General features: G+C 33.7%; 1 protein-coding gene across 2 annotated transcripts; it reads left to right on the top strand.

Annotated features, from left to right (window-relative positions):
* Nucleotides 1-4,155: 4,155 nt before the first annotated feature.
* Nucleotides 4,156-10,529, top strand: LOC125846704 (CBS domain-containing protein CBSX1, chloroplastic-like). 2 transcript variants are annotated; one of them, XM_049526276.1, is made up of 8 exons: nucleotides 4,156-4,498; nucleotides 6,133-6,220; nucleotides 6,298-6,362; nucleotides 7,604-7,652; nucleotides 8,982-9,034; nucleotides 9,868-9,983; nucleotides 10,096-10,153; nucleotides 10,235-10,529. In XM_049526276.1, exons 1-8 carry the CDS (start codon nucleotides 4,304-4,306, stop codon nucleotides 10,307-10,309), a joined length of 699 nt encoding a protein of 232 aa, XP_049382233.1. In that variant the 5' UTR covers nucleotides 4,156-4,303; the 3' UTR covers nucleotides 10,310-10,529. The 2 variants fall into 2 exon arrangements, with proteins under 2 accessions (XP_049382233.1, XP_049382232.1); XM_049526275.1 differs by having other exon boundaries at nucleotides 4,161-4,504.
* The last annotated feature ends 1,880 nt before the right edge of the window (nucleotides 10,530-12,409 follow it).

The following is a 12,409-nucleotide window of genomic DNA, read 5'->3' as shown; positions in this document are numbered from 1 at the left end:
TATAAAAGAAAAAATAAGTGATTTAAGAAAATTATAGAAATAACATTAATGATGAGATGAAGATTAAGAAAAAACATCAAATATAACGAAATTGAAAGAGTGAAGCTTTTTTTTTTTTAAATGAATAGAAAATTCTATTAAAGTATCATTACGTCATTATTCAATGGCAATTATAGACGATGAAAGTGCAATAACTAAAGAAAGATTGCTTTAAAACCTCAAAAAACATAAATAGTTCACAATTTGAACGATAAATTTCATAATATCATATAAAGAACCATGAAATTTGAGAACCATTAAAAAGAAAAATTGCATAATTTTAGAGAGAGAAATTATGTAAAATATTTAAGAACCTAGAAATAAATGAAAAAAAATAGTGGTATGCAAATGAAGGAAACGCAAAACAATAATTGTTGAATAAAATGGGCCCCATAGTACAACTTAAATTACATTAAGAACAACTTTTTGGAGCTATGTTAGTCCTTCACAACTCCCTCTTATAAATAAGAGTAATATATATAATCTTTACTTAATTTAAATATTAATTTTTGATCTTGTACAAATATATATTATATTTAGTTTAAATATAATATACGGAAAATAGTCAAAAATACCCTTGAACTATTCGAAAAGGTTTAAATATACCCTTCATCCATCTATTGGTCTAAAAATACCCCTCAATCCACCTTTTTGGCCTATTTTTACCCTTAAAACTTAACAGATTTTTAAAAATTATTATTATGTGGCGTTTTCCTATTGGATAAAATAAAATCCCCATATAACCAATTTTTCCCAACCCGCCCCGATCCATACCCACAACTCCATGACCCGAATTTCATTAAACACAATTACACAAGAAATCCCAATTCTCACCCTCTTCGTCTTCTTCTTGGAGCAACATCTTTTTTTTGGAGCAGCAATTTTTTTTACAATCCATGGAGCAGAGGCAAGTAGCAACGACAAGCTATCATAGAAGCTGGGCTCAAAAGAAAGTGTGATTGGCTTCTCTACTAGTGTTCCATGGGTAACAACAAAGGATGTCATGGACATGATTTTCATCACCGAATACTTTAATACAATGAAAGAGATAAGTGTCTCTTCTAATTCATCTGCTGTTTTGATTCCTCATGAGCCAAAGAATGTGGCTTCTGAACAAAGGGTAAGAAATTCAAGGGAGCATATTTAGGCTATAATGCTGACATTATGATTTCTTTTTATACTTGTAAACTTGGAAGATCAGAAAGTATCCAACTGCCTTGAAATTTCTGGAAGAGAGAGTTACTATGTAGAGAGAGATTTTTCGATTCATCATAATTACAATTACAAGTATCAATTGAAAGAAAGAAACATTAATTACGCGAATAATGAACCCAATCCATTTGTTATCCAATTAATTCATGATTAATCAATCCTCAAAAACCATTATGATGAATCTATCTAATTTATTACTCTGGATCATACAAAATGACACTGCTTCACTCACTTTTCTGTAAGGTAGTAACAGACTCATGGCTTGAGGGCTACAGCCAACCCGATCTTGGCGCTCGTTTCAATTGTCCTGGTGTCAACTTCACCTGATATTGTGAAGAGGATTTTGGTCCCCACTCGTGTTGGATGAGAGCACTTGCCTTATCATAGCTGTTAACACGAGCCTTCACTGTGGTCAATATGTCCAACAAATGAAAAATTAATGGCGACGGCTACGAAGAAAGTTGGGGGTTATGTGCTTGCCTCTACTTCATGGATTCCTTTAAAGAATTGCTCCAAAAAGAAAGACGAAGAGGGTGGGTATTAAATTTGGGTCACTTGTGTATAATTGGATTTGGGTCATAGGAATTTAGTATGGGTCGGACAGATTGTAAAAAATTGGTGGGTTGGGGATTTTATTTTATCCAATAGGAAGACGTCACGTAATAAGTAGTACTAATAATAATAATTTTAAAAAATCTGTTAAGTTTTAAGGGTAAAAATAGGCCAAAAAGGTGTATTGAGGGGCATTTTTAACCCAATAGATAAATGGAGGATATATTTAAACCTTTTCGAATAGTTCGAGAATATTTTTAACCCTTTACCATATAATATATTATAAGAACCAAGACTAAAATCTAATGATATTTGTGGGCTCAAAACTACCATTAATCCTATGGTTGTAGTAGTCTTTTTTTTTTTCTTTTGTACCACCAAAATGGTGGCAGCTTTTTCATACTATAATTAGTATTGAAGCTTTTTCCATATATGCTTGATTCATACGAGGAGTTCACATAAGAAACCACAAATGCTTTTCTCTGGGCTCCATTTTACCTTTTTTTTTAAAAAAATAATATTCTTTTGGCTTGGTAGTTTGTAAAAGTTTCGTTTTGTATAAGGTGGGTGTTGCTCGGCAGTTGGGGGACTAGTATTTATTCTCTTTTTATTTTTAAAAAAATAAGTGGTATTTTTGGTTTTGAACATATATCATAAGAGATAAATTTATAAATAGAAAGTAAATTATATTTTTATTAACTCACTCTCAATAAAAAACTGTAATACCACTTTAATAAGCCTCATTAAAAAAAATTTCATTATGTGAAGCACTACCTATTATAAAACAAAATAAAAAGGTCAAAAAAAGAAAAAGAAAAAAAAAACACAACGTGGATATCACCTACTAATAGTAGTCTTAATTGGCAGCCCTAGGACCTTGATTATTAACAGTCAATTTTAAAAACAAGAAGAAGAAGCTATGAATCTACTCACTTGCATGGTTTGGTACGGACAAATAGTTCTATAACAAATGCCAAATTAATGGTTCTTATAAAAGTTAAATAACTGGGCCATTGTTTTGTACACCACTGAGATCACCTGGTACAACAACAGCACATATTGGCCCATTTTAATTTCAGCCTGCTTTAAATGAAATGAACAACAAAAATTAACCCATTTCCTCTTATCTACCTTCATTTTCTGCACATCTCTCAATTTGAATTTCAGCCCGGTAAAAATGAATAGCACAAATTGTAAAACTCCGAATCTTAATAGTTTGGTGGTTGGCTTACTATACGAACTTTCATCTTGTTTCTCTGAATTCAATTCCCATTCTTGTAATTCTCCCCAATTAGCGGATCCCATTGAAAGGGCCTAGAACGCTAAAATCAAATATAGAAACAATAAAGAACCGTTTGGCCATAGATTTTCCCAAATAAAATTTGGGGACTTTTATTTAACAAATAGTGTTTGTTCATATAATTTGTTAATATTTGACAAATAATCCAAATTTCCAAATACTAGAAAAAACTAGTATTTGAGCCAAATCTCATTATTGGGAGCTTTTAAAATTCAAATTTTACATCAAACTTTTATCTATTACAAAAACACCCTCTATAGTAGTTGTTTGCGTTGTATTACATAATTTTTTACATGAACACCAAAGCAATGATGAAACATTCAATGAATATGAAAGTGATGATATGGTTATTGATGAATGACGAACAATCGGCTCAGGGTAACAAAGTTATATGCTTCGTCTACTTCACTGTGTGGAATGATGCTTGTTGCACTCGCTCCGAACTACCACATTGCTCTAGTGTCATGGACACTACTTGTTATTTGCTTCAATGAAGATCCAATTGACTTGTTTCGAAAGTCATGAATCTTGTTACGCCGATATTTCTATTTTGCTATGTAATACAAATCTATGATTAGTTTTTAAAACTTATGGATATAAATGACATTTCTGAAAAATGTGAAATATGTTTTCCGAATAATATGCCCAAACATATGGTGAAATTTCACCCAAATAATATTTGAAAATTTATGATCGAACGCTAGCTAAAACAAATCCAAATATGACAAAACAAAGCTGGTAGATGGTGATGAAAACATAAATGCCTAACCAGAAAGAGAATAAAAAGTTAATTTTTCATACTAAATACAGGATAATCTGTTAAATAGGCAAATTAGGAACAAATTTAAGTAGTCAATCAGCAACTTAAATTGAACTAAGGGCCAATTTTGTTAATGTGTATTAATCTGAGGTCTGAATTAACAAGTTGAAAATATCCAATTTCAACAATATGTGCCCTATGTGGTCAATCTAACAAACTTGTGAGAGTATAATGAAAATATCATTCTCCGAGAGAACCAATTTCGAAAAGTTCAATTTTATATGCCTCGAGAAGCCCAAAAAATAACTAACTGACGAGGCAATCCCCTTCTGCCTAGTGGAGAACTGGCTTCGCAATTTCCGTCGAAGCCATTACTGCTATAATAATATCTTCACTTCCACTATTCTCTCTGTTCGTTATTATCTTCTTCTCTCCCGTCGATGGCATCTATATCACCGTCTGGAATCTGTCTCCACCGCACATCCGCCGCATTCCACCGTCAGCTGCCTTGCTTGCTCTTATCTCTATCCGGCCACAAACTTGCTGCTTCCACTAAATTTTACCTTCCTCTACGTCTTTCGTACTCTCGAGACACCTTTCGCCTTGCTTCAGCCAACACTTTGACGGCCAATTCTGTACCGGTTTGCTTCCTTATCCACTTTTACTCACTTGATTGAGCTCTTAGCTTAATTTCCTTTAGTTTAATCAACTCTATTCTCTGTTTGTGCTTATATTTTTGTAATAATTTGGTATATATTCACCAGCACATACAAATTGTTGTAGGATATTGAATTTCCGGAAGGATAAAGTGTACACATAAGTTGTAAAATCTTTTTGGTTCTGCTAACACGCAAATCTGCTATAAATGATGCACTGTGAGGAGAGGAAGAGTATTCGGTTTCAGTCGAGTTATCTAAAAAGGATTAAGTACTCTGAGATTTGTGAATTGTAAAGTGACCTGTTGCTATATTTTCAATAGTTACCAATTGATCTCTTCAACTTACTACTTAGCACAACAGTGGAAGTTTGTTGGATTACATTGAAAACTCATCTGTTGGGAGTAGGGACTATCTCATGCTTTCCTTTTGTACATTGACAAATTTTGTTAGCTCTAAAACTAAATTCATACTGAAATGATAAAGAACTTATTGAATTATGTGCTAGTTAAGATTTTATATACACATATATTAAGATAGTGATGTGTTAATAAATACTGACAAGTGAACCTGAATTCTGTTGATCATTAGTATTACGGAGTAATAAACTTCGGCTACATATTTACCTTCGGCATAGGTGGAACAGAATTCTTATTCTCATATATCAAGTCTTCCATAATTTTTAACAGGCACTCATGCTTTTTGAAAAAATAAAGTGACAGAAAAGGCAAGTAAATTGTATTTTAGTACTTCTTTTGTTTAAAATTACAACGACCCTTCTTTTCCCAGTTGATTGCATCTCACTAAATGCACAACTTTTTTGCTACACAACTGGATGTGGATGTTTCATAGATAAATGAATACATGTAACTTTGTTGCTGTTGCGTTCACTGATAGGTATTTAGAAAATAAAATTAGATAATTAGGAACTACACAGAAGACGTTAGAAATCACAGTTCTATTTCAACATGACTACATATTACATTTTAAATGTCTTTTNTATAATAATTGTCTCACTTAAAAGATGTTTTTCAATGTTGAGTTGATAAAATCTTTCCTAAAACTAGTAACTCAAAAAACAATATTAAGTACTAATAATTTTCATCTTAATAGTGTTTTTTTTTTTTTTTTGAATAAATACGTATATGAAGTGTATTTATATTTTAGGCCACAAATTGAAATTTCGCTTTAGGCCCCCAATTACGTTGAGCCGCCCCTGAGATAAATGAATACATGTAACTTTATTGCTGTTGCGTTCACTGATAGGTATTTAGAAAATAAAATTAGATAATTAGGAACTACACAGAAGACGTTAGAAATCACAGTTCTGTTTCAATATGACTACATATTACATTTTAAATGTCTTTTGGAGAGATTTCCTGTTACTCGACACTTGGAGAAGACCTGGATTAAAATTTTGGGACAAAGGGACTACTATATAGTTATGCTCCTAATGTGAATATCTAGCTCACAAGATGTTGTTTGATTTGATCCGTCTCTTTTCAAATCCCTTTGTTCACAATTGGGAACTGTAAATGCATTTTTTCACCTGCATTAAGAAGTTCCTTTTCCAAAAATGTCCACCAAATCATAAGCTTTTCTTCTTGTGGCAGCCCAGAAATGGTGTGTATACGGTAGGTGATTTCATGACCAGGAAAGAGGAGTTACATGTGGTAAAGCCCACAACATCCGTAGATGAAGGTAATTTTGTACTTAAGTTTCATCGTTAATTTATCTACATGAAGTTAATTTCTGATTAATGATTGTATCTGCAACAGCATTGGAAGCTCTAGTGGAACACAGGATCACTGGTTTCCCTGTGATTGATGATAACTGGAAACTAGTAAGTTCTGATTTGCAATGTTAGCAGCTAAAGTCATTGTAGTTCCCGCTTTATTGATTATAAGTACCCTTTTATCATATGGCTCAGTTTCCTGCTTATGTAGTTCTTCCGAGCATCTGTTAAACTGCATACCTAAAGCTAATTTATCATTAAAGTTGAATTAGTATCGTCATAGCTGAGCATTAGGAATCCGTAACATCTTTGGTGTCTACCTTGTGCAAACTGCAGTTTGTTTAACTCAGAAGATAAATTCGGCACATCAAGCCATATAGATTACTATGAGACTGTACATAACATTTGTTTATTAGACAGGTAAGCTGGTTATTTACAGTGATGGGGGTACTTCAAATGCTGAACATCCTATAACTGCTTTGAAACTTTTAGAGTAGTAGTTGGCAAGCATGCGATTGGACATAACCATTAGGATAGATTTTAATTTGCATCATATTCTAATCAATAAGCTCTTACTTAATGATAAGCACACTAGAGAGCAATTCATGTGCTTTAGTTTTCACACTTTGGGTACGTGCTGTTCTTGATATGTTAGACAAAAATATTTTAAGCCATAATTTGTAGATCTGTTATAGCTGCCCTCCAATTAATTAGCATACCCAAGGCTTTACTTAGGAGATGTTCTAATCTTCTGATTTTGTGCGCAATCTCATGTTCTTTATCTGGTTTATATTTATGAAAAATTATGCTTCAAACCTCTTTTTCTTATAACACTAAGCAATGACAAAGAAGGTAAGTAAAGACTAATGCTAATATATCTTTTTGGCAACAGAATTGTTTAATTCTTTTGTTTCCCCTTATCACTTCTACTCATTCGATGGCAGATGAATAGGAATCTGTTTTTTCAACATTGGTAAAGTGAATAATAGTAATATCTTCCGGCAAAAGGTGTTTGTAGAACTTTTTTTTTGACAGCTTATTACTTGATATATTTTGATGGCACACCAATAGGAGTTTCTTCTCTAGCTTATAAGCTACCGTCCACTTTTGGTAATTTGAATATTTCATGGGGTGGTCATTTTATTTGGTACCTAACATGTGGAAAATTTTTAATATGGGAATTGTTTTTGAAATATTACGATATAATTGAAAAATGCAATATTGTAATGCGAAAGGTATGACCATCTCTATAGATTAGATTCCAGATATTCAGTTCAGAGATGTTCTAAGAGTAATATTTTTTTTGTCTCATTAAAACAATCAAAACTCAGAACCTATTTTTTGTTCAGGTTGGTCTTGTTTCTGACTATGATCTATTAGCACTCGACTCTGTATCAGGTAAATTTTCTTCATGGTGATGCTACAATTACTTAATGTGTAGACACAATAAATTCTATTGGTCTTTGGCCAATATCCTTTTTCTGGTCTGTTTTCGTTCGAACCTTGAACATGTTTGGCATGTAACTGCTTTGTTTACTTTGGACTGCCAAATGGAGAAATGGGATACAATCCACTACATTCGCCTATAGGCTGCAGAAGATGTTCAAATTTTAAGGTTTGGGGATCCAAAATCTTCAAAAAAAATTTGCCTTCATAGTCCAGGAAAGCTTATGTTTGAGATGAGTAAAGTGCATCTCTCTTTCTCCTTTTTTTCCTTGGTGAACATGTAACAATAACATGTCTCTCTAGTTAGATCGACCTATCTTTGTGAAATTTGTTATACCTTGACTATGTTATTAATTTGTGACTTTGAATTTAGAATGTCCATCAAAGAGGAACAAAACAGTTGCTTTTTAGATTTGACTCGCTTGGTAATTAACAGAAAGAATGTTTAAAATGCTGTTATCATTTTAGCCTTTCTTTCTGGTTATGAGTTTAAAATAAGTTATGGTTTTCCTAATTCCTTATTGTGCCTTGGACCTTTTCATCTATAGCCAAAGTTGTTATTGTGCCTTTCTTTCCATATGTTGAGCAGCTATGTTATGGCTATAAAGTGCAAAATAAATTAAGATTTCCCTAATCCCTTACTGTGCTTCTCTGTTTGGGTCATTTTCAAAACTATAACCGAAGTACTATTTGCTCTGTCATGGAAATAATTCATGTCAGTACTACACCCACATGGAATCGTAATCTCAGGCAATGCTCGAAGGAAAGAAGGATTACTTTTTGTCTTTTGTAAATTTACTTCCTCGGATTTTGGTCATGTGAAAGTGGAATTACCTGAAAAATTTCATTCTTGCAGCCTAGATTTTATTTATTTATATATGGGGAACTAGTTTATTTATGCAAGAGGTAAGTAATTGATATCCACGGTCATCAACGACTTGATGCCATGGCTGTAGAGCATAAAGGAATAGTAACAGTTACAAAATACAGTCACCTAAATTATTGAGTCCGGTTGGATTGCTCAAAGATTGAATTTCTTATCCCATTAATTGAGTAATGATCTAAATTAGAATTATCGGATCAGAGATGCAAATTGAGCTGCTAACAAGCTGGTGTTCTTGAATCTTGATAGATTTGAGTGGAACTTTTTTTTTCTTTCCTTTTCATTTTGTTTTGTGGCGAGTTTGATAGTCCTCCACTGTCTCCATATTCCCCTTTCTATCTCATTTAAACTGATTTAGTAAATTCCTGAAGTGTCACTTGTTCAAATACTTCTTTTAGGTACAGGAACAGCTGATGCAGGAATATTTCCTGAAGTAGACAGCAACTGGAAAGTAAGAAAATTTTAATGCCTTTGCTGTACTCTTTATTTTATATTTTTGTAGAAATTGTTTACACTGCCATCCATACATATTTTCCTTTTCAACATGAAATCCAAAATTTTACAAAATTCTGATTATTTTTCTGAAGTACAAAAATATCTTGATTTCTGCATAGAAGACTACTGAATTGATTTCTGTGGTGAAAGGTTGATACTCACTTGAGAACTGTTGATGCCCCTTGTCCCCCCTCCCCAAAAAAAAAAGAAATCAGTTAATTGTATTGGGGATTTCGCCGTAGCACAGACTTTAGTGACTGACCTGGTGAAGACTTATTGCAAAAGCTACTTAAAGCCAGACCTTCAGTTAATCGACTCAGGGAAAGGGGATTCTAAGAGAGTTCTTGATCATCAACTTCAGAAGTTGGTCATTTCACTAAAAACTTTGCCTCACAGGAGTGCCTTACTTCTTCAAGTATTCCTATTCCAACCTCGAGAATACGTGAGGACTTTAAATTCATCCTTGCACACTGATCTTCCATATGGATGCTCCTGGTTTCTAAGCTATTACGTTATGTCAACTTTACCCCATTTAGGTGTTTGTGACCTGGACCAATACAGGTCCTTCCGAAAGACAGACAACCTTCACATCCATACATTGGCAATTTTTAGGCCTTATGGCATCCTTGGAATGATATTAATAAATGGGGTGGTTGGCTGGGAACGCTTGTCATCTTTTTGATGTGAGGAAGAACAGTGAAACTTCACTTGATTATGTATCATTTTAACAGTATCACATCGCACCTCAAAGCTAATCAAGATGTGGCATATTCTGAATAATAATTGCAGACATTCAATGAGGTTCAAAAGTTGCTTGGCAAGACCAAAGGGAAAGTGGTTGGTGATCTGATGACACCTGCTCCTTTAGTAGTTCGTGAATCTACCAATCTTGAGGATGCAGCAAGGTGCTGTCATTTTTTAATTGTTATTTACTTGAACCCAAGTAATGCTTTTCTTGCTTTTTATTGAATGAGTCCGCCAAGACTTTCTCATGCACCTTCTTTCTTTCACTGTCAGACTTTTACTCAAAACAAAATATCGTCGGCTTCCTGTGGTAGATGGTAAGGGTAAGCTGGTAAGTTTATAAAGTTTTGTTTGTGTACAGCTTCTTTGCTACCCTATCGTTTTCTAATCGATCGGCCATTGTTTAATGAAGGTGGGAATAATAACAAGAGGAAACGTTGTAAGGGCCGCCCTTCAAATAAAGCGGGCAACAGAAATGGAAGATTGACATGTACCAATACAAGTTAACCGTAAAAAACAAGTAACACAGTTTGTCCCTTCTTCCACAGGATCTGGTGGTCAAGGCAGTCAGCTTAATTTTTTATAAACTGCAGTTCTCAAACATACTGTGTCAGACTAGGATATATTCGTGTAAATTAGCAACCTTGTAGGAGAATAGTGAAACTTGGCCTTTTAAGACATTGCAGAGTTCATTCTAATAGATAATAACTGTTCAAAGGCTACATGCAAAAAGCAAAGTGTTCGAGTCAAAACTCTTCAGAGGTTTGAAACAGAGAAAAAAAATCCCAGATATTTAGTGCAAGTGGGAAACATTTTATGTGAACCTTCAAAAACATTAAATAGTAGGCACCTAACTTGACTGGAACTTTGCTTTTTGATTGAACGGTCTTTCGGGTGGATTTTGTTATGAATTGTATTTGTCTTCTTTCATTTACTGATTTTTGTGTGGAGCCCATCTCTGAATGGGCTGCATTTCTGTCTTTGGTTGTTGAACTACAAAACGACTGCCTATAAATGCTGAGGTGGTTGGGTAACCTTATGTGTGAAAAAAAAAACATAAAAGAACAGCCCCATGGAAGATTTTCAACAGGTCGTGTTGACAGAAATGGCACAATATTAGTTTTGCTATTTGGGGCCCTAGTGGCTAGTGACTGGACTGTCTTTTGGAAACAGGGCGTTTCCACATGCTGACAGTGAGAGTTTTTTTTTTAATTCAGTTTGACAGGTAGAATATGAGCTCACTAGTCTCAATGTGAAAGCATTTCTATTCACATTTCACATTTGATCAATTGTCTCTTTTTTCGAGTAATACTTTTGTAAATAGGGAGACTAATAGGAGGTAGAGAATCCAAGTTTCTCCATTTACACCGGATAAAATCCTTATCCTCAATTTATTGTCCACAGTAGCAGTCGATGATGCTTTTTCTTCTAGGTTAAAGGGGTAGGCACATGGTGCTCGAAGGAGCTGTGGACACATTCCATTGATTTCTAACGATATTTTTGCATGTAATTCGTTATATCTGGTCAATTCAGAAAAAATATTTATTACTGTTCCCTAGTCCCTACACATTCCATGCTGATTGCAGTATTTTATTTTTAAATGTTTTTGAATATTTGACCTTATTTTACTAAAATTGTTATGGGATACGGGATACCTTGTCAAATTTACTTAGTAATTAGATTTAGATTTGATCGAATAAACTCGAATTTGTCACTGGTAATCATACATAGACAAGTCAAGTGAACATCTAGTGCCAGAATAAAAAGATGTTACATAAATAAGCTTCCATTGCGAGTGCATATGTGACCGTTCTGAATTGACAATGGAGCTAATCTCTGTAAACAGAAGAGAGACTATGGCAGGCAAGCGGGAATGGCTGGTTGCCCATAGTCTCGTCATCAACATTTGTGAGTTGTGAGTTGTGACGATTACGGTACAGGAGAATTACGGTATTGTAATAAGGTACACTCTTGTTTTATTTGAGATATTATTATTTTTATTTAGTTGACCTATTTTTTTAAAAAAAAATGGAGCATGTCATCATATCCTTCTATGTTTCTCTTTTTGTAATCGTGGTGTCCTAGCCAATTTATTGACACCTCAATTGATTTCATGGGATATCTATTGCCTCCTACCAAAACAATATTTTATAGTTAGGAACTATAATGGTTCGAGAGGAAGAAATCACCTCGTATTTTTTATTTTTGTCTCTGATGAAATTTGAATCTGAGCTCTACGATATTCAACTCACTTCATTGACCATTTAATCGTGTCTTTGGGTGCTCATATCCTTTTCATGGTGAATTGTGTTCTATGTTAAAAAAGTTATAAGAATCATTTCTTTAGTTTTTTTTTTTAAAAAAATTTTTTAGCCAAAATTGAATGTATCTATGAAGATAAGTTTGTTAGTTGAAAAAACCCCAAATCATGAACATTGGCGGAACCACATACAATGACTTCAATAAAACCTCCTTCATTGAAAAGTTCTAACTAATGAACATGAGCCGTCCCTGCTACAACAACTAGCCACAAAATACTATCTAAATATTATTGAACAAAAATATCTAGTTAACTCGATATTTATGT

This window comes from Solanum stenotomum, chromosome 12 (genome assembly GCF_019186545.1).
Source record: "Solanum stenotomum isolate F172 chromosome 12, ASM1918654v1, whole genome shotgun sequence".
NCBI classification, from domain to species: domain Eukaryota; kingdom Viridiplantae; phylum Streptophyta; class Magnoliopsida; order Solanales; family Solanaceae; genus Solanum; species Solanum stenotomum.
This window is presented reverse-complemented; position numbering and strand designations above follow the sequence as displayed.

What these genes read in the sequence shown, in the direction of transcription:
- LOC125846704 (XM_049526275.1), top strand. Translation starts at nt 4,304, where the DNA reads ATGGCATCTATATCACCGTCTGGAATCTGTCTCCACCGCACATCCGCC. An exon ending in TGACGGCCAATTCTGTACCG is followed by an intron (nt 4,505 to 6,132) that starts GTTTGCTTCCTT and finishes TTCTTGTGGCAG; the next exon opens with CCCAGAAATGGTGTGTATAC. An exon ending in AAGTAGACAGCAACTGGAAA is followed by an intron (nt 9,035 to 9,867) that starts GTAAGAAAATTT and finishes TAATAATTGCAG; the next exon opens with ACATTCAATGAGGTTCAAAA.